General features: G+C 33.5%; 2 protein-coding genes and 1 pseudogene across 2 annotated transcripts; 1 reads left to right on the forward strand and 2 right to left on the reverse strand.

The window, feature by feature from the left end:
• Positions 1-4,249: 4,249 nt before the first annotated feature.
• Positions 4,250-5,454, reverse strand: LOC102630791 (EP1-like glycoprotein 3; annotated as a pseudogene).
• A 3,329-nt stretch (positions 5,455-8,783) lies between these two features.
• On the forward strand, positions 8,784-10,772 carry LOC127900563 (uncharacterized). Its single transcript, XM_052435714.1, has 6 exons — positions 8,784-8,880; positions 8,973-9,112; positions 9,202-9,472; positions 9,567-9,700; positions 10,264-10,512; positions 10,599-10,772. The coding sequence occupies exons 1-6, from the start codon at positions 8,784-8,786 to the stop codon at positions 10,770-10,772; spliced, it is 1,065 nt and encodes a 354-aa protein (XP_052291674.1).
• Positions 10,773-14,203: 3,431 nt separating this feature from the next.
• LOC102630184 (epidermis-specific secreted glycoprotein EP1-like) lies at positions 14,204-15,826 on the reverse strand. Its single transcript, XM_052438205.1, has one exon. It carries the CDS (start codon positions 15,772-15,774, stop codon positions 14,443-14,445), a length of 1,332 nt encoding a protein of 443 aa, XP_052294165.1. The 5' UTR covers positions 15,775-15,826; the 3' UTR covers positions 14,204-14,442.
• Positions 15,827-23,536: the final 7,710 nt, after the last annotated feature.

Genomic DNA, 23,536 nt, shown 5'->3' on the forward strand with positions numbered 1-23,536 from the left:
GAAAATACATAAAATTGTTATGAGATATTTCTATAGACACTTCATTTTCTTAGAATAAAATTGGTATGAATCCCAAATGTCTAGAGTTTGATACTCCAGTTAGTCTTCAGGTCATAAGCCAGCCAACATTTCACTGTCTCCTGGTGATAAATATAGCCCATGACACTTGCAATTCCCAACACATTTCTTGCCACAACCCTCCAATGTCACAGGTCCAAAGTGGGAGAAGTTTCGCACTTTTAATTATTTATTGAAATAATAAGTGTAACTTTGTATTTAATTGCCGGATGAAAGATTTATATTATTATTTATGCTCCATCCAACTATGAAAAAAGAATGAAATAGTTAGAGTCATTGTCAATTGTGGATGTCTGCATGAATTTTCATCTGGACAAGCATTTTCACAGTCTCGCAAAATGTGTTGTGAGACCATTAAAGTGTTTATCTACACAAAAATTCATGCGGACATCCACATGAAAATTCATGCAGATATCTGCACTTGAACACACACACACACATATAGAGAGAGAGAGCAGAGAGAGAGAGAGAGTCATTCTCTAGTGCTGGCGCCCTCATTTTATTTTCATGCTAACACACTTTTAAACAGTGGGATTTAAGAGAGTTAATTTTTAACTCTCTTTAACCGCATGATTTTATAGTTCATTTAAAAAAAACTAACTCTTTTAAACCGCACGGTTTAACAATGTGTCCGCATTAAAAAAAATGGGGGCATACGCCCCTGAGAATAACTATATATATATATATATGTAGAGAGAGAGAGAGAGAGAGAGAGAGAGAGAGAGAGAGAGAGAGTTCTTATATTATATGGGCATTTTTTATTCATGTGGACACACTTTTAAGCCATTAGATTTAATAGAGTCAATTTTTACTTTTTAACCCTATTAAACGACATGGCTTTATAGTGTCTTGAAAATTAACTCTATTAAGCTGCACGGCTTAACAACATATTCGTATTAATAAAAATGAGAGCACCTACACACTCACACACACACACACACACACATATATATATAGACAAATGCACACACACACGCTTAGTTAATTATCTTTTCTCTGGTGCAGAAGTTTGCATATTCAAAAATGTGGATTCAGGGTTTTATAATATTGTAAACAGTTTTACAATGTTGTAAAAACTTGAATCTAGGTATAAAAAAAATAAAGACATCTATACTAAAAATAATTATAGCATACATGTGTGTGTGTGTGTGTATTATAGTGTGGAAAAGCTATTAAGCCGTGCTTGGCACAATGCAATTAAACCAAAGGGTTTAATAATTTTTCCAAATTTTAGTAAAATTTAGGATTTAGATGAGATTGGGACTATATATATCTGTTGTTTACGATAGATTAAAGGGTTGGTACACTGACTGATGTTGTCGCACAACAATTGAGGAGGTCGAACCAAAGAGATAGTGAAAAGTGAAAACTACAGAGTTATTTTGGGATTCATTTGGTTTATTCAGATTTCTTTATATTCTTAAAAATGGTGACAGAGTATACTCAGAAATAGGCTTCATTGCGGTAGAATGTGGGGCTGGGATTAAATAAGCATCTCCACTCAAAAACTCGAACAATAGCTTGGACCTCAGCCGTGGATGGGTTTCTTTTTATATTGAGAGCATCGTAGAAAGAAAGCAGAAAATTCAGAGAGTGGCAGCGTCCTTATTGTCACTGGGCTTTTCCCAAAATGTGTGTGGCAACCCGCGTGATGGCGCTAAGACCCTACTTAGCCAGCCAACTCAAAACCCAACGAAAGCGATTTTATAAGGAAACCCGTCAATACTCGCACAAAGGAGGTTATACAAGAACGTATTCTCGCCAACACAAAGAACAACCACGCACACAACAATGAACACAAGTATTGATTTTACGAAGGCATCGACCTCCAACTTTTCTAGACACGAAATGCTCAATCAAAACTCTCCTGCCCACACATACACCCCATCAATATCTATATACATGGGTTTGCAAGTGACACCCACACGCCACCTCAAATACCTCCCCAAGATTTCAGCCTCCACTAAGCGTGATCAAGGAAGTTCATCACCACTCCCATAAGGAATAAGGCAACCGCTGCCCATGTCTAGAGATAGGGAAGTTGTGGGGCGTAACCGCCGCTTTCCACTCTCCCAAGTGTAACCGTTGCTACCCATTCTCCATGTTCCCCCACTCATGCTTGATTTTCGCCCATCTCTTGGAGAATTTCGGCCAACCATGCTCCACGTCCTGCAGCCACTTCCCGCTCACAGTCCGCGCACAATGCCTCTCATTTTGGCATGATCCAACCCCCACGTGCATGTCTCACCTCGCTGCATGATGGCGTGCACTCTGGCCCGCCACTAAGCCACATCTCGCAACTGACTTGCGCGCTGCTGAGCACCACGCTCATGCTTGCTCGCTCGCGCGCCCATGCCACGTCCGTTTGCGTGTTGCTATGCCTCACGTCGGCACGCCCATTGGCCTCATGCCCGCGCGCCCACAGTGCCACCGTCTTGCAAGTTGTTGCGTACGCCACCCACACATGCTCTTGTGCTCGCTACCCAGCATTGCTTGCGCCCACGCCGCAGCGTGCACCCTACTGTCGCGCCCTAGTCCTGCCTTATTTCCGTGCTCACTACAAGCACGCCCACTTACTGCCATGGCTCGGTACAAGGTCCCCAAGCCAAGCTACAGAAATTGGGCCCACAAAGGCTCAATTGCCCATTCACAGTGTCATCTCAATTGCAATTGGGCTATGACACTTATGCAAGCCGAGCTACGGCATAAGTGTCATCTCACAGTGGTGACACTTATCCACAAAGGCTCCGCCCATTCATCATTTATTTTTGAGTTTTTAAAGATTTTAAGCCACGCGTCATTTAATTATAACGTACAATTTTAATTTAATTATCTTAAATTTTTTATTTATTGAATTATCCACTTAAATTTTACTTAACAAAAATTCAGATAATGAGAAAATCATAATTGTTCTTATGGTTTGGTAAAACGAACTTTGAAACCAAAAGTTTTGAAAATACCAAACTTTAAGTTCTAACTGATACCATTTCGTTCATTGACCAGGTTTGACCGTAGAGGGATTTGATAATGCAGTGAACAAATGTACAAAGTGACTATTATGCCAGCGAGTTTTTCTTTTCTTTTCTTTTTTTATTTAAACTTATATTGGACTTATAGGATAAGAGACTTCACAAGTCACAATTCTAGATGTGAAAAATAGGATAAGAAACTTCACAAGTCACAATTCTAGATGTGAAAAAAATTATCAGAAAGATTAATGAATAATGACTGAGAGTCCACTTCAACCTCATCTCAATTTAACGTAAGAGTAAATAAAAGTTAAAATAATAATAAAATTATCTCAATTTTGAATTCATAGCAAATTTATCCAAAAAATTTGACTTGGTGGGAATGAGATGGGGTTCATTGGTGGAATGCATATCATTTTTCAAGATTCATTGGGCGGATAATATTAAAAATTAAACTCAAATTAATTGAATTGTCCTTAGTTAATTACTGGACCGAGCCTTAATTATTACATGGAGCCTGATCGGAGTAACAATCAATTGTATTAGAAATTGTTTTAGGGATTGGCTAACAAAATTGACCCATCCATCGTCCATGATTTCACATTTCTGTAAGCAATTAGGATTATTTTTAATCAAAACTTTGGGGCACTCGTTAGATCTTTGTATTTTAAGGCAAAAAAAAAAAAAAAAGGACATGAGATATTTCAAAATATTAAGGCCTTTTCTTTTTGTATTTAGACATCAAAATTCTTTCAATTTTTTTTTTCTAATTAGACTAAGAACAATTCAATCTCCTCCCTGTTCCATGTGAGTGGGGTTTGAATTTCAAACCTTTCTTTTCAATGCAAGACTTTTTACCATTTCTATTTGATGACATCCGAATCTGCTTCTTTTCTTTCGGCTGAAATACCCTTATAGTGTTAATAGTCAAATTCAGTGAAGGATTTAATTGACAAAAACTACTGTCATGGACTACTCAAATGATATATTATTGAAACATGGGGTTTTTTTCCATTTATTTTCAGCAAAAAAGGATTCAACTTATAGATATCATTTATTTAATAGAAAAAGAGTGACGATATGTTGACGAACTATTGTAAAAATTCTGCTTGTACACATTGACATGACAATGTTACAGATTGCTATATCTATCACAGTTTTAAGGAAACAACATAAAATCACCGAGGCCAGCTGCAATAAATTTAAAAAAAAAAATCTCTGTACTTCATGACGATAGCTTGCTGGTTGGGAACCTTTATATATCCAACATGTGTAGAGTTTGGGGATTTAGAGAGAGTCTTCAAGTCATAAGCAATCCAACATTTAGAAGTCTCCTGGTGGTAAAAGTACCCCGAGCACTTGCAATCCGAAGTACATTTCCTGCCACAATCTTCAACTTTAATGGCTGTTCCACTTGTATACTTGCTCATATAATGATTAACCCCTTAAACTTTATAATAATGAAAATTATTTGGTCTACAAGAAGTCACTTTCTTGCCCCACACTCCTTGCTCCACCCGAGCAAGCCCTTTTCTGTGGGGCAAGCAACGCATTGATTGTCATCACACACCCCCAATTTGCTACATCTCTCCGGCAGCTGGTACTCGCTTTCCAAAACTGAAATCTCTGACAAAGAAAGTGAACGTTACCTGCGTTGGCTGCGAATCGACCTTATCGTAGTGAGTGTAGATCTTGAGATTTCCATGCATGCCTAGCCGCAAAAAAGATGATCTGATGTTGTATTTTGGCCTAGCCAAAATGTCACTGCCACTGTCGGAAATGTCTAGCGTTAGTTTAAAAGCAAAAGCTTCATCGGTTTCAGGGCGGGAATTGAATGTCAGATTCTGTACAGAGGGGTCGTAAAGAACAGGCTGGGGAGAGTTGCTGCCTTTGTAGTACAGCGTAAATCTCTTAGGCTCCATCACGAAGCTGACGTTTTCTTTAACGGAGAGTAGAGATTGGCCTACCAAGAGAGTATCAGTTGGACAATCAAAACTCTGCCAAATAAAATTACCCTTTGAGTCATGAAGCACCATGTTTCCATTTGGAAGCAGCTTGAACCCTACAACACCTTTGTTGGCAGTGTTTGACTGGCAAACGACAGTGCCGTCCGCTTCAGCCAAGACAAGATTTCCATCGCTGCCCAAGGAAAAGGTGGGTTTTCCACAAACCTGTTTGCCTGTTTTTGCTTCCCAGACCCAACGGTAATTTGGCACGAATCATTGAAGGCCCGAGCGGAAAGCGAGGGTGTAAGCATTTGGTATTGCGTTGTAAAAGCCAACCTGGAATGGAGCATTAAGATGCCCAACATTCTGTAATTTGCGTCGTATTCATTAATGTATGGACCAAATTCTCCTTCGTTCACAAACTTAAATGTTTTATTGGCAGGAACTTGGACATTAGCTATGAAGAAAAAGAGTGAATAAGAAGAAGATTAATATTGCTGAGGAAGATGACATATTGTTTGCTTACTGGTGATGCGAATATCGAGTTGAGGCTGCAGGAATTTTTTGGGTATTCCATAATACTAATATCCTACATTAAAGAGCAATCACTTTTATATTTAATTTGAAATTAGTAATGTATTTGATTTAATCGCAAATTAAAGTTGAATAAATCAATTTAAATATGATTTGGATTATATTAGTAAAAATAAATTATGAGACATATGAATGGCTAATTCAAAATAAATAAAAAAAGTGGGTGACTAATTTAAATTGAATTACGAAAGGATTATAGAGAGTTTCTCTATATAAAGTACACATAAAAAGCCTTCAAGGGACAACAACCTCTATGACCTCTCTTTCTATCTCGTGTTTCCTTCATAATTTTTCTTTTGTTATTTTACACTACTGGTTGGAGTGCAACCTCACAATAATAATGTCATTGAATTCTAGAGATCAATCCGCATTATTTGTGTCCCTATTGCATCAAAAAATCTTTCTAAAAGAATGGAAATTGGTTTTAAGGACAGTGCATTCCGCATGCCTCAACAAATTTGTGAATAATATCACATGAACATCACCCATAAATGGTGACATAAACAGTAATTGTAAAGAGTGACATGAACAAAATTTGTAAACAGTAAAGCGAACAATATCCGTAATTATTATTCATGGAGTTCTATTGTTCATGTTAGAATTGTTGATTTGGCTGGTTTTAGAATTTGCAGAAGAAACATTGACTCATTTTTCCAAGAAAGGCTGGATGTTTTTTGTCATGGCTAAAGGGGCCAAGTTCAATGGGCATGATGATTGGATCAATGGGAAAAAGAAGTGCCACGCAAGTCTCCATTAATCTCATTCATTTTCGGCGGCTTTGAGCTAGCAATAAATGTTAACATTAAATGAGACAAACAATTGGTCGGTTAATTGGGGGCTGATATTTGAATACCAGGAAGACACCATCAAGACAGAAAATGAAGTAATTATTCAGGTTACAATATTACTGTAGCACACAAAATGACAATACTATTTATGCTGCAATGATATCACTTCTGGCTTGATTGCGTCTTCTTGGTGTTCGAATATCATTTTTCATGCTAAATTGTCCATGTAGGGAAATATATATATAAATGAAGGATGAAGTGAGACAAAGTGGATTTTTAAAAAGTTTTGCAAACCTCTATTCTTGAACTATTAATGATAAAGGTTCCTGATTAAGTAAATTTGCCTGGATGAGAATCCTGATTCAAAGATGAAAAATGCTATTTGTGCATGACATGTACACACAAAATTGTAAATGAAAAATAGAGTGAGGACGCTTGTATATAAAGACAAAATTAATAAAGAGAGAATGAGTTTGTTTTGCAGTGAAACATTACTTGTTTTTAGTGGTCTTATGCAATTTTGTGTAATATCTTGTGCAAATAGCATTACTTTTAAAAAATACTTCAGAGCCTAATTGAGTGATTTTGATTGCACAAGGACCCTAAATAAGTGAGGATACTATTTAACAGAGAAATTTATATGGAGTTGTCTCACTACCTCAGCTCACTACCTCAGCTCACCACCTCAGCGTTGAGGTGCTGAGATGATCTAATGCTGCCATATTATATGAGTGTAATTTTAAGATTCACTTAATTTTTTTGAGTAAATAAGGACTTGTTTGGTATCCTTTTCAAACCTTTATTTTCATTTTTGTTTTATAAATACAGTTGAAAAACACATTTGGTGGGCTCAACTCAAAAATAAATTATAAAATAAAGAATTCGGATTCACTTACCTTGTTGTAAAATTGAAAACGTGTTGAAGGTGTTTTCAAATGAATTTACGGTTTAGACTAAAGAACAAACTCTAGAACAAATCTCAAACATCTCTTTGCCTCGTTTCTCTTTATCAACAGCTCCCAAAGTCCTCGATCTCAACTCTCCCCTCTCGTTGTCACTTTCTTTTTCCTTTTTCTCCATATCTACAGCACATATCTCTCTTTCTAACTCGGTCTGCCATCACTGATATGTCTTTTTCACTTCTTCCTCTTTCTCTAGATCTACAACACATATCTCTCTCTCTAACTCGATCTGCCATCACCGATATGTCTCTCTCTGTACCCAAAATTAGTCGTTGCTCCGTGTCCGTTGCTACTGTTGCAGTTGCTTTCTTCACTTGGTCTTTGCTCCAGCTACGCGCGCTTGCTGCAATCTGCTACATTGTCTGCTGAAATCTACTCGCTTGCTGTAACCACTCACTCAGCGCCATCTTTGCTCCATCTCTTATTAGTATATTTCTTTATTTTTTCTATTTGGGTGAATTTTAAGTGTGATTTTTTTTTTTTTTTAGCTTGGACCCATATCATGTTCAATTGGGCAAATTGGATGTTGGTATGTTCAATTAGTTTTTTAGGCAAATTAATTGGGCAATTTTAAGTGTGTCCGTTGCTTGATCTGTGTTCGTTCCAAGTGACATATTTTCTAATATGTTTGGGAGTGCTTTTTGGCATGGTCAAAAGTGCTTTTTTGATAAGCACTTGATGAGTGTTTTCTTAGGGAAGCAGTTTTAAGTGATTTTGTAGATAGTGTTTTTACATAAAACATTTCCAAGCAAAACTTTAGCTCGTTCTAGAAAATGTTTTCTTGATTATCTTATTTTCCAGTTAATGCTCTGGTTTTAAGTGAAGATTTTAAAGATGAAGAGCGTAATAATGTTCTTGTTTTTGGATGTATAACGCCAGAATGGGGGAGCAGTGCTCATAGATCATTATCAAGATTCCCTTTTCAATCAGTCGTTAATTAATTACAAGCAATTATTTTGATTTTTTTTATTCATTTTATGAAGTTTTGATTTATTAGAATTTAGGTTGGGGCTTGTAATAAGGTTTCTTCAATTTTCCATTTTTCTTCATTAATAAAGTGGTGGGATTGCTGAGCATACTGACATTGATGTTTAGAGTTTGAGCAAAAGTTGGAAAGAATTGTGTAGGTCAATGTCTTAAAATGGAATTTCTTGATTAAGAAAAAGGTAATATGCAATGTTAAAATTAAAATTTACAGGCCTGTTTCATTTTCACCTTATGATAATAGCTAATCACATGCACATGTTTGGACTGTCAAATTTGGAATAACATTGCACATTTGAAAGTTGTCTTTTTCTACACAAACATGCTGACATGCACATACACACCATGATCTTTCTAGTAACATTCAGTTTTTAATCTATGACATGTTGCTGAAATTACTTTCATATTATGTTGAATTTGATTAATATTTGATATGTGTTATTTTTTTTAATTTTTCAAGATATGGATCCACATGATGTTGATGTTGAGGATAAAGCTTATTGGTCTAGCCGGACCGAAAAGACTTTTATTCGTATAGTGCATGACCATGTTAAAAAGGGTTATTTACAAACATCAACCTTTACTAAGAAAATTTAGACCACTATAAGTGATGAGTTATTTGAACAATCTAAAAAAAAAAATTCAATGTAGGGCAACTTAAGTCCAAGTTTAATAGGTTGCGCAAAAAACATCGAGAGTTTTTTGACTTAATAGCTCATACTGGGTTTGGTTGGGATCCTATTTCAAATACGGTCACAGTATCAGAAGCTGTTTTGGCTGAATATATTAAGGTAAAACTATATTCACAATATATTAAATAGTTTCGTATAAAATTAAAGTATTATTTTTTGGTTTTATACACTTATTTTGTTTTCCACAGAGAGTGTCTGGAGTGAAGTCATATCGTAAAAAAGGATTAGAGCACTACCAAACCTTAGGGGAGATATTCAATACCACCACAGCTTCTGGCCATTTACGTTTTTCCTTTAGCCAAGTTCCATTGTCCTCGGATGAGGATCGTGAATTGGAAGAGAATTTTCTTGGTCATGGAGTTCATGTTGATATTGAGGATGATGATTCAATGGAACCTCTTTCCGAGATTAGGACAGAAAAAATACCTCGTCAACCAATTGCAACTTCAACTGAGTTTGGTAAAAAAAAATAAGAGTGAGTTTGACAGTTACTTTAAAATGGCTAGTTCAGTGATGAATGCTAGAATGGAGATGATTAAGTGCAAAAATGCAGAGTCAACTTCTCAATGTGTTGAAAAGTTGTCTATTGAAGAGTGTATTGAAGCTGTGGAGAAATTGGGAGACATTGATGGAGATACATACAACAAATTGATGGATAAGCTAGTGCCCAATATTGAGTGGAGGAAAGTATTTCTGAGCATGCCTGAGCATAGGAAAAAATATTGGTTAACTAGTTTATAGTTTGTTCTTTAAGATGTAATGTGTTTAACTTTGATGTTATTTGGATGTTATTGGTTGTGAACTGTGTGCTTGTTTATTTTATAATTGAACTTGTAATACTTTTATTTGTCGAACTTTATGTTATTTTCATGAGTTGAAATGTGTTTGTTGAACTTTATTTTATTTTATTTTTGTGAGTTGAACTTTTTATTTTTTTAGATCAATTATCATATACTTGAAATATAATCTATGATTTTTTTTAATTAGATAAAAAAATGAACAACAACAACAATGAAGATGATGATATTGAGAGCTTAACAGATATTGAAGAGGTTTTAGAGGTAGCCATTGCTATAAAAGTTAATGAGAAACAACAGCGTGCTATTAGAAGGCAATGTTATACAGGACAATTGTCTGGCATTGAATTTGTTCAAGAGTTGTTAAATGGTCATTCGGACAGGATGTATAACATGTTTTGAATGGATAAAGAAGTTTATATTCGATTATGTTATACACTTGAACATTTACAGTTATTAGAGAATGATAGACATGTTTGTATCAAGAAGGCTGTAGCAATGTGTTTGTATATATTCTCCCATGGTGCTGTTGTGCGGGTTGTATCTGAGTGTTTTCAACGTTTAGTGAAAACTGTGTTTACACGCTTTAAGCTTGTGTTAAAAGCATTTTGTCACTTGGCAAATCACATTATAAAACCAAAATCTCAAGGGGAAACGCCATCAGAGATTAGAAACAATCCAATTTTTTTTCCATATTTTGAGGTAAGAAATTCAATACACGTTACTTGTATGTTTATGTGACATTAACATTTGGTTAATAAATTATTAATTTTTACATATTTTCACAGAAGCGTATTAGTGCAATTGATGGAACCCACATTGCTGCATGGTCACCAGCACAGAAACAGATATCATATCGAGATAGAAAGACTCAGGTGACTCAAAATATCATGTGTGAATATTCTTTTGACATAATGTTTACATTTGTATATACGGATTGGGAAGGTACTGTCAATGACTAAATAGACCAGAATCTGGGTTTCCACTTTCGGAAGAAGGTAAGAATATTGATATATATATGTGTGTGTGTGTGTGTGTTAATATCTTTGGCTTTTATTTTTTTAATTAAGTTATGTTTTATTGTTTCTATATTTTAAGATATTACTACGTTGTGGATTTTGGATACATAAATATGAAGGGATTTTTGACACCATATAGAGGTGAGAGATATCATTTACGTGATTATAGAGGACCAGGTCGAGCACCTAGAGGTCCCCAAGAATTGTTTAATTATATACATTCATCATTGCGTAATGTAATTGAGTGATGCTTTGGTGTTTTAAAAGCGCGATTTTCAATTTTAAGGGACATGCATAATTATAGTTTACATAAGTAATGTCTAATTCCAATTGCATGTCACGCTTTACATAATTTTATTCGACGAGAAAATGCAAGTGATAGGTTATTTAGGGACTTTAATGTGCAAGAGTTGGTTACCAACGAAGAAGGAGACACTAGTAGGCCACTTACTAATATTGATTTATCTCCAGCAAGTGTCGCAGAGATGAATGCCACAAGAGATGGAATTGCAGCTTTTATGTGGCATGATTACATACGTAATGCATAATATCTATCATGTAATTTTTTTTTTTATAACTATTTTGTTTAAATCATGTGTTGTAATATATATCTTAATTATATGGTGTAAAAACAATGACAATGTCAAACTTTTTTTTAATTAATGTTAATTCTTAAACTTTATCATCATGTAATTTTTTTATAATAAATTTGTTTAAATTATTTTGTTGTATTTGTGTATGTATTAGCTAAATAATTATTTTATGACCATAAATATAATGTAAATGATTAGTAAAAATTGTTTTTGAAAAAAGCATTACCAAACGCATATTCTCAGTTTTTATTATTTTCAATTGTGTCTACTGTTGAGTGTTAGAAAATGCATATTTATAAAGGAGAAAACCGTCATTTTACATTTCAAGTCTTACTAACAACCCTTACTTTTATGTATTTAACTTTCTTGTGATTTAATTACATGTGTTTTATTTTAATTAAGTATTTTATGTATTTTAGGGGCATTATAGTCATTTTACAATAAAGGAGAGATCAGACGGCAAAACGGACATCACTTTTGAACTCAGGACGATCGAAAACCTTAGGAGGAGCATAAAAGGAAAAATGGCACTATTCATATGTACGGTACTATTCACGTGTACGGTACTAACAACGTTACTGTTCACAACACTGTTCACATAGACGGATCGATGACGTGGCATTGACCGATGATGTGGCATTGACTGATGAGGTGTCACGATCCTATTGGGCTAAAATTCTTATGTACTGTTGATGGTGACGTGGCAGCATATCAGTGGATGAAAAATCTCGCGTACGGTACATGCATCACACAGGATTATTTTCAACCAAACTGCGTTACTGTTCATCCGAGTCAAACCGTGTTACTGTTCATCCACGTGGTCAAATCGTGGACTGTTGACTAATGACGTGGCGCAATCCTGAGTGTCCAAACTATTTTTAATCCGATGGCCATGATTTACTCCATCTATAAAAAGGGGGCCCCCCCCCCCCCCCCCCCTAATTTGATATCTTTGAATCCATTTTTGGACTCTGTTTTCTGTAATTCCCTCTCCATCTTGTATTTTCTTCGTATTTTAATAAATTCTCATTTTGCCCCTAGTTCAATTATGAGTGGCTAATTTTCTTTCAAGCTTGGGTTGAAGGTGAAGTCTCAACATGTGTCATGGGCTTAATTTGGTAAATTTATTTTCTCTTCCCCTCTAATTTTTTGTGGATGTTTTGACTTCTCGTCGACAAATAATAATAGTCTTGTCTAGATACCGCCTTGGTTACACCGGCTCTCTAGTATAAGGTTATTATTATTTGACACGATAAGCCCTTAGCACCATATTGATTAGAGCGTGGTTCATGAGGTGTGGATTCTCCCCTCATGATGTAATTGGCATTAATACGGATTATTTAGCCCATGATGCATGTTGATACGGATCCAGATACCCAAGTACGTCAATTTAATAGATTTTCTCTTCAATTTATTCTCTCCATTGCAATTCCAATTTTAGAATTTATTCTCGCCATTTTAATTTAAGTCTTAGCATATTCCAAATCATTTCCACCATAAATCCAACAACCCATTTACAAAATTAATTCTATACACATAATTAAAATCCACCTCCTCGTGCGATCGACACTCGTCACCATTAGTCTATACTACAATAGATTCGTGCGCTTGCGAGTACATTAAAATTTGCACAACATCTACCAAACGCATATTACTGTTTTTAATTTTAAAATATAGGATACAGAAAATGATATCAGACACATATTTAAATTCAAAATACAATAAATGCAAAATACTATTTTCATTTTTATTTTTATTTTCAGAAAATATAAATTCAAAAACAATACCCAACAGGCCCTAATTCTCATTAAATTAGGAAAAAAACTCAAAAGATAATGACTCTGGAAAAGTTTCTAGCAATACAAAAGTTGTACATTTACGAAGAGCACTATTAGACCATCAACTACCTCAAAATGAAAGGACGGCCCATGTGTTTTTTCTCCAACTGTTTGAGGACCTTCACTGAATGTAGCTCTTTATAAAGCGAGGCCCTAACAGAGCGAAGGCCCAACGCATTTGACCGCTGATTTAGCTTGTTTCTGCTCGAAATCGATGGCTGAAAGTGCGCCACGTCATCAGAACGTGCACTGTTGGTTTCAATTAAATTTGAAGGTCCAAATTGTGCTCTTTCCTCGGCTACTTAAAGGCACAAGTTGTTTGCCCTTGTTCTTCAGCCTTTCGGGAAGCCATTTGAAATAAAATTAAATTAAAGGGGGTGAGCGAGTGAGAATTCAAAAGTCGCTGATTCCATTGTGCATAAATTGAAGAAAGCAAATTTGAAAGTTGGGAGCTGCTTGCTTGAAGCTTTTCTACATTCTCGGCCATAATTGACGGCGAGAAATTAAAGTTATGCTTAGATTTAGTTAGAAAAATGTAGAGATCGAAAACCTTGATTTCCATCTCTTCTATTTAAAGTTGTGAGGATTAATAGCTTAAGATTTAGATGCGAGGTAATTAAAAACGAGATGATTTGTAAGTGTTCTTCATTAATTCTTTTTATTTCACATTTACTTTTATGCGGACCTTTTTTGTCTATATGTAGACTCGATAACATGTCGATATCTATATTCTTGATCATAATGATGAAACGTTTATTATAAAAATTGTGCATCTTATTGTTGCTCATTTAATTTAAATTTTTATAATTTATATCCATTAATTGTGCGGGATTTTTAGGACAATATTTGAACACTTTTCACATGGTCCTCATAGGTGATATTTACTTGATCAATGGATTTGTCGCTTTTTTTTTTTTTTTTATAAGCGAAAAAGAGAAATACGATCATAATTATTCAAGCTAAAAAGAAATTACAAAGCACGGAAATGCAAGCTAACCCAAAAAAAAGAAAAAAAAAACTCACTAAAAGGATACAAAGAAGATCCTTGAAAAGAAAGATTTAAAACACTTGAAGCAACATCTCACTAACTAAAATCATCCTCCGCCAATTTAAAACAAACACATTTTTTTTTGGAAAAAAAAAAAAAAGAACAGAAAACGTTCTGCAGCTTACACTTGAACTTCAAAGTAAGTTGACGAGGTTCGTAATTGTTTGATTGTTGGGAACCTTTATGAATCCAACGTGTGTAGAGTTGGGGAATTTAGTCAGAGTCTTCAAGTCATAAGCGATCCAACATTTCGAAGTCTCCTGGTGGTAAAAATATCCCAAACACTTGCAATCCGAAGTACATTTCTTGCCACAATCTTCCACTTTTGTTGTTGCTCCCCTTGTGTACTTGCTCATAAAATGATTAACTCCTTCAACCTTGTAATAATGAAAATCACTTGCCTTACAAGAAGTAACTTTCTTCGCCTCACACTCTTTAGTCCAGCCAAGCAGACCCTTTCCCATAGGGCAAGCAACACATTGATTGTCATCACACAGCCCAAATTTGCCACATCTCTCCGGCAGCTGACACTCAGAAATTTCCCAATCTGAATCCCTGTCGAAAAGTGTGAATGTCTTCTCCGTTGGACCCCAATCAACCCTTTCGTCGTAAGTGTAGATCCTGAGATTTCCATCCATTTCTAGCCGCAGCAACGATATTGTGCTGTTGTATCTTGGTCTAGCCAGCCGGACACCAGCGACTGAAGAATCCAGGGACAGATGATAAGCAAAAGCTTCTTCAGTTTCTGGTTCGGACGTGAATGTTATATTCTCTAAAGAGCCTTCTCGGACAGTAAACCATTCAGATGAAGTGAAGTAGAGAACAGGCCGTGGAGAGTTGCTGCTTTTGTAATACATTGCCAATCTCTTGGGTTCCATCAAAAAGCTGTAAGGGCCGTCGATGTTTTCTTTTTCCGAAGCTCGACTGACGAGCTTGGCGACCCCACCGGCACGAAGAGATTGACCCACCAAGAGAGTATCAGTTGGATAATCAAAACTCTGCCAAATAAACTTACCCTTTGAGTCATGAAGCACCATGTTGCCATTTGATAGCAACTTGAAACCGACAACACCTTTGTTGGCAGTGTTGGTTTGCCAAACGACAGTGCCATCCACTTCGGCCAAGACAAGATTTCCATCGGTTCCCAAAGAAAAGGTGGCGTTTTCGCGTACCGGTTTGCCGCGGTTGGCTTCCCAAACCCAACGGAAAAAGGGCTCCTGTCGAGTAAGACCCCAGCGGAGAGCAAGGGTGTAAGCATTGGGTGTTGTGTTATAAAAGCCAAGCTGGAATGGAGCATTGAAGATGCCCAACATTCTGTAATCTCCGCCGTATTCAACTATGAAATCCCCAAAGTCTCCTTCATTGACAAACTGAAAAGTTTCAGAAGGAGGAACTTGAGCATTAGCTATGGAGAAAACGAGTGGTAAGAAGGCGAAGAGGATGATTATTGCTGAAGAAGATGACATTTTTCTTGGCTAGGTGATGAATTTCGAGCTGAGGCAGGTCATTATTTATAATGGCTAAAGAGTGACAAGTTGCATGTTAAATTATTGGAACAGATCCTCTCCTGATCTAAGTTATACTGATTTTTTAAAGATTTTTTGTTATATATTTTTTAGTAGCAGTATATAGATAAGATTTAATTTTTTTATTTTTTTATTTATTAACAACCAATCAATAATTGAATAATTTACTCAGAAAATAATTAGATCACGAGAGAATCTTAATCCTAAATTATTGTACCACGTCTGTCAAACTAATTAAATTGCTTTGATTTGGATGAAAAAATATATAATAATTATTGTACTTACTTTCTTGGAGTAATAAATAATACGCACTAATTAATGTGCGTCATGTGCATGGGGTTAATTAATTTTATTTTTTTTAATATTAATATAATAGATTTTACACCACTGATTTTTGACTTTCTTTACCACATCCTGACTATTCTTATCGAAGTTTCAATATATATATATATATATATATTAATCGGATACCAATACTCATATCAACTATGAATATATATAGCATCCATCATCTCAACATAACAAATTATATTATATATCCTAATCAAACAACCTGTTGTATATATATTGAGTAAATAATAAATAAAAACAGCATCTTGGACGCAAACGTTATCTCATTGGTTAATGTGTTTTTCTGGCCAGAGGTGATTGTGTCCATTCTTGCACGTGCAACAGTACAAGGACGAAGTGAACAGTGAGAGCAGAGATAAGATATTAAGATTTCTTTATTTCTTTAAATAACATCTTATCAATGTTTTTATATTGAATAAATAAACAAATAAATAAAAACATTCTCTTAAGTTAAAGGTGAACATTATCTCATTGATTAAATTGTCTTTGTCTAGGCCCTTATGATTTGTCTTTCGACCTAAATAAAATAATCTAATTAGTCATTCTGACGGTGCTGGTTTTTCTTTTTTTTTTTTTAATACATTGGCAGTTTTATATTATTATAAAAACCTATTAAAACTTAAATTTATATTTTTTTAAAAATACGAGCACTTACCCTAAAGAAGGACCTACAGTCTAATATCCAATAGAATGAGATTTTCTTTTTTTTAATTTAGAATTGCCATAGATTGAAAGTTAGAATAGATAAGAATTAATGAACAATGAAAAACATGGATTTGAATTTAAAAAAAAAAAAGAAGTTTTAAGCATAACATAATTCTAATTTATGACAATGGTCTTCTACTTTTTAAAAAAATATATATATATATATATAATGAAAACTGAAAGTTAATTAGTGTCAAACTACCAGAACGTAACGTGAGGTGAATTTTTCTAATAATGTTATATAGGAAATTATACAAGTCCTTGATCAAAGTAATTTAGGTAGCGTTTGTTTTTTATTTAAAATTTAAATAAATTTAAATTTGATTAAAATTTGAATGGCTCTGAGTATAAATTTCTAAATAATATATTTATTTTTGAATATTTGAATATAAGTAACATCTTATTTACTTTACAAATAAAAATATTTTAAAATTTTTATTTAACAATTATGTCCCTGTAAGTCAAAACTAAAAAAGGGGATTAAGTTTTCTAGTTTAGAAAATAAGTATATTTAATAGAGATATTTTTAGAATTTAATATTTACATCTCATTCATACATTTTTCTATTTAAATAAAAATCACAAAAATTTATTTTTTCTATTCAAATGTAAATATCTAAAAATCAGACATAAATTACAAACAACAAACAATCAAATTTAGAAAAAGATCTAAAATTAATAAAATTTCAAATTTCAAATGTTTAACAAACAAGCTCTTACTCAAAAGATAATTTTAGAATTAAGATGCTTAAGACTTATATTATTTACTCCGAAGCAGCACTCAACAATATGAGATATTTTTTCAATCAACATATATATATTAGTAGTAAGACTAAATATTGATTAATAGAATAAGCTTGCAAGTTTTTGTTCATAGTGCGCTATTATTTAATTTATTGAGGATGAAGAATTAAAGTTGCTAATTTCCATATTATTATTCAATTGTTGTTCATAATGATAACATGTAGCCACATGTACGTGCCAATAAATTATTATTCAATTTTAACCATGAGATACCTTGCAGTTAGGCTTTAACTGCAATTGTAAATTGCATTTTAGTACTACACATATAATTTCTAATTTATGTATTATTTACAGATATCACAAGCATTTGAATTATCATAATGACAACATGCACCGACGTATTGATACGAATAAATTGTTGTTCAACTTCAACCATGATGTACCTTAAAGTTTTTTGCTTTAATACTGCAAATTGCATTTGAATGCTACATTTTTTCAAATTCATACTGTTGACTGGTATCAAGCATAAAAATCATCATGGTAACAACATGTACCATGTGTAGAGCTAATAAAATTTAACACGACCTGATTACCTGACACGAACACGACACGAATAAATAGGTATGGGTCGTTGAATTTAACACGATTATTAAATGGGTTACCTCCGGATCAAAACGATTGTTTTCCTGTCGGCTTAGGGTTAAAATTCTTGACTCATTTACTTGATCAATGACCCAATTATATTTTCTATTTTAAAATAATTTACAGGTTTTTTTTATCAAAATTCAAATATTAAAGATGATTTTCTTTTTTTTTTATTCTTTAAAGGATGAATATAAACACAATGTTTTATTTATAAAATTTTAAATACATTTAGAGTTTCAATAGTGTAAATGTGTAAAATATTGGTAGACATGTATATTTATAATATTTATATATAATATTGTTTACACACACACGCGCGCGCGCGCGCGCGCACACACACACACACACACACACACACACACACACACACACATATATATATATATATATATTGAGAAGATACATATATATAATTAAAACCTCAATTGTGTAAATGTGTAATATTTTGATAAATATGTATATTTTATAATATCGATAAATTATGTGTGTATATATATACGTATGTATGACAATGTGTAAATATTTAATGTAATTTTGTTTAATATATAGATATTAAGCGGGTTATTGGCTAACTCGATTATTTTTTTGTATCGGATTTGGATTTCAATATTTTGACATGATTATTAAATGGATCGAATTTGGGTCGACTTAAATTTAACATGACATAAAATTGACACGACACAAACACGATCCCATGACTCATTTTACCAATTGTGCATGCGAATAAATTATGAGTGCTAGCGACAGTGGCCCATGTGGGCGACTGTCTCAGTCGCTAGTTTTCCTTCTCACCACATGTTCTATTATTTTGATTTTTATATAATTTTAACATAATAAAATATTAATAACTTTAATTTTTATTTTAATATTATTATCTTTATGCTGAGAGAATTTACCTTAATATCCTCATCCTCTCTCTCTCTAAATTTTTTTCTTTTTTTCTCCTGGCCACTGCAACTTCTTCTTCAATTTCTTCATTAATTTCTTTTTTGGCCCGCATAAGTGAGGATAGTGATGGATGAATTAGCAGAAAGGATTTTTCATTAGGTTCACTAGAAATTTAATTCCCGGTTGGGTCAATCACCTTCTTTTAAAAAAATTAAATTTAAAAATATATATTTTAAAAAGTAAATAAGAAAATTACCTTAATCATGTAGATATGACGGTGTACATCCCAAAAAATACCATATCAGATTTTTTTTAAAACTTTTCAAACTTTCAAAAAAATAAAAATGAAAGAAAAGAAGTTGATCAAAAAAATTAACAAGAAGCTGTAGTGGAAACTTGAGAGAGGGAGAGGATGAGGATATTAAAGTTATTTTTTTCTGTATATAAATAATAATATCAAAATTAAATTAAATGTTATCAATATTTTATTATTGATTTAAAATTATACAGCAATCAAAATAATGAAACAGGTGGAGGGCAACTGATGCTAGCACTCCTCATAAATTATTATCCAACTTTAACAGTGAAATAGCCTACAGTTTTTGGCTATATAATACTGCAAATTGCATTTTAATACAATAAATAGGTTAGGTTTTTAATGTAAAGGACTTTGGGTGGATAGAAAAGGGCATCTTGTTGGATGTGATAAATGATTATTCAACTTAAAAAATTAGATTATGTTGTGGATTAGTAAGTCTATCCTATCCCCCACTTTAATTTTCTCATTGATGCATTTACTCCAATTGTGCTCTGCATATGTTATGGTCTTCTCTATCGCACCGCTTAATAGACTAATATTTTTTCAGATGTAAACATTTCGTTATTTTAGTTCTCAAATATTTACTTTGTATACTTCCACAGAGATCCATAATAGATTAATATTTTTTTTAAAAGAAATTAAAATAAGATGTATTGATATTTACAATAATAAGTCAACTGATATTTACAATAATTAAAAAAAATTGATTTCTTTTTTTTTTTAATTTCTTAAAATACAATTTATTCATATTTATTATCAAAAGTTTCCCAAATTCTCGGAACAAGAAAAATCTAATTCAAAGTTCAGATTATTTGGAAGAAAAATAATGTCCATGATTCAAACTATTTTGTTAACTTCCAAGTCAATGAAATCCTCGTACTTCTATCGTAAGATAAAAATCAAGCAAACTTTTCACTGGGCTCGAGATAATCCAAGAATGTAAATGAACATAATAAACAAATTAGAACGGAAGCTAGATATAAATTAATTATTCCTTTTTAACTTTATCTTTATCTTTACACCTATGCCATCTTGTAGTAGCATAAAATATTAAAAGCTAAGCAGCCTATATCCTTATAATGCTTATATTCACCAAAAGCTCAAGAAGGAAAAGAACCTCCACTTGATCCTTTAAGATAATACAGAGCTTGCCAATGAATCATAATTTTCAAAAGCTTTTGCAGTTCCTTTTTGAAGTCAAATTCCCAAGATTTTTTGTTGAGCCCATATTCAGAATTGATACCATGAAGATATAGATATCCAGAAAACACAAGCAAGCATTAAAATGCAGAGAAGAGCAACAATTGCTGTAGCTATACAAGCAATGTAACTCCTGCAAATTTTTTTAACCATATAAAATTTCTTATGTTAATTAACCTAGAATGTTTAATTTGAAGTGTTAACCGTTTGGAACAGAAAATATTTTTCCTATTCACTCCTATCAGTGGTGGGTGGCTGTTGTGACATAAAATTAAGCCGCTTGATTAAGCTTTTCAAAGAACATGTTAATGATAAAGTTTGTTATGTTGGATTGTTTAATCTAGCATTGTTGGATCCTTAATCCAACATTAGGTTTATATGTGAATAATTATGTATTACAGACTGTCATATAAAGTTAAACCCAATTAAAAGTAATCTATTAAGGTTTTTTTGTATTATGAACTTTAATGTATTTAAAAGGGTGTGGGCTTTTAATGTGAAGAGATCAAATAATATTTTAATTTTATGATGGGCAGAATTAAGAATATCTCATGACAATAGAAAAAAGTTGTTTATATATGTGGTCATAATCCCCAAGTACATGGATCTTTCAATTCTTTCTGACATCTCATCATCAAAGAGAGAGTGCAGAGAAACTTAAAGGATTCTCTAGGAGAACGCATAGATCTAAAAGACCAACCACACATCGCTAGAGAGTAATTCAACGTTATGAATTCAGGTACGCTTTCGTATAATTTACTATTGACTCTTAGTGATACAACATGCATGTTTCTAGGCAATTGATGGTTTGCACCAAAAGTTTTATTGTTTTAACAAATGGTATGTTGGGCATAATTTATATACATATTTTACCCTTAATTATATAATTGTTAATTATTTTTATTTGTTATTGAAGGAAATTCTTATAAAGAAGTTAATGGGTCTTACCTTTCCAAAATTATGCAGCGGAATAAACATGTGTTGGATCATGTCACTGGTCGGAAAGAAATCACGAACGAAAATCTTCCTCAAGTCACAGTATATATGCCTTTTACGGATTGTTCAAAGACCTTATTTTAATATTGATAAAGAAGAGAATAAGATGAATCTTCTCTGTATTTTGTTCACCCACAAACACACATTGCTTTTTTGAATGAATGGAAAAAATTTGTCTCTTTACAGCAACAGTTTTGGTGGCATATATCAACAACGGTTGGGAAGTTGAACACAAATAAACTTCCCTATCCCAAACGCATATGGTAACCAACAAGTGGTTACCATGTGTGGGTCGGGTTGGGTCGGCCCATCTTTGGCGCCCACCCGTCCAACATCTCCCACTCACACATGATGGGACAACATCGAAACAGCAGAGCAGTAAACAAAGAAATAATGAACAACCACATATCTCTAATCATACAGGAAAATATACCGTGTGACCATGAACATATCCAAAAACTCATTCGGGGAGTCAAAGACATGTCTCAATTACTAACTCAGGCAAGATATATCTCAATTGCAATTATATCCAAGAGAACTCAACATATGTTCATTGTATCCTAGATTTAATTTACTTTAATACTCAAGCATACTAAATCCCTTGGTATGTCAAAAATTGCTTAATCTCTTTACGTATTCACAATTGTAATATCACAAAAATATTAAACAATTGGTCAACCAGTGAATCACATAAAAGAAAAAATTTTAAATCTTCCCATCACACTCATATCTATCAATCTAAAATAGTCGTTTTCCTAGTCATGTTTCATAGACCGAATCATGTTAAGGTCATAGATAACATGCTAAAGTAGCATACACCAATCTAAAATCTCAAAAACATAGTTGATAGTCATAAGGATACCAGAATTGACTTATAGAAAGTCATATGGAACTTACACAATGAGGAAGAAGGGAGATTCTCTCATTTTCCATTTTGGTCACCAAGTATGCGTGGTATGATACATGCTTTACAGTGAATTTTCCATTTCAGGGCTTATGTCTCATTAATTCAATTCATTGTACATATTTTAATCCAATCGCTCTTCTACAGCGCCTGACCTGAGTTCTTAAAGTGAACACTCTCTTTTAGTGTCAAAATAAGATCTCACATTCGGCTTCAATCAGATCTCTATGATGGTGGGGTACATCATAGTCGGTTAACGAGAAAATATTGTACACGACCTCATCTTGACTCAAGTCAAGGTGACAAAATTTGTAGAATATTCTTTGTTCTTTGGCCCTTAGACAAAACATATTGTCTCATTATTCTATTTGTCTCATCTCAGCTTGCTCCCAGAGCAACTGAGGTGACCGCTCGTGTAAGAAAGTCGGTCATTGACTTAACGTCATACTCTCATATATGTGTAATTATGCCTTTCAAAATAATTCATGTAATAAAAATATTTACAAAATAAAAATATCTTTACCATCGAGATTATAATATATGTAGCCCCAACGATCTAGCATGAGAGGCGAATACATTCCTCGTTACAGCTTTTATAAGTGGATCAAATACCTGCTATATGTAGATATATATTGTATGGCTACTTCTTTCTTTGCCAAAATGTATCTTATAAAATTGTATTTAGTCTCAATGTGTTTTGACTTGTTGTGGTATTTGGCGTCCTTAGAGAATGAGATAGCAGCCTGACTATCACAATAGATAGTTACTAGACTAGTAGCGCAAATATTAATCTCTAAGTCCTCCACAAATCTCTTAAGCCACACAACTTCTTGCACTGCTGCGGAACATGCACTATATTCGGCTTCCATTGTCGATAAAGTTATGCATATTTGTTTCTTGCTACTCCATGTAATTACTCCTCTATTTAGTAAGAATGCAAATCCGGAAGTC

This window comes from Citrus sinensis, chromosome 3 (genome assembly GCF_022201045.2).
Source record: "Citrus sinensis cultivar Valencia sweet orange chromosome 3, DVS_A1.0, whole genome shotgun sequence".
Taxonomy (NCBI): Eukaryota; Viridiplantae; Streptophyta; class Magnoliopsida; order Sapindales; family Rutaceae; genus Citrus; species Citrus sinensis.

Coding starts and splice junctions, on each gene's coding strand:
- LOC127900563 (XM_052435714.1), top strand. CDS start 8,784: ATGGATCCACATGATGTTGATGTTGAGGATAAAGCTTATTGGTCTAGC. Junction 8,881..8,972: donor GCATGACCATGTTAAAAAGG/GTTATTTACAAA, acceptor AATTCAATGTAG/GGCAACTTAAGTCCAAGTTT. Junction 10,513..10,598: donor TTTTTTTTCCATATTTTGAG/GTAAGAAATTCA, acceptor ATATTTTCACAG/AAGCGTATTAGTGCAATTGA.
- LOC102630184 (XM_052438205.1), bottom strand. CDS start 15,774: ATGTCATCTTCTTCAGCAATAATCATCCTCTTCGCCTTCTTACCACTC.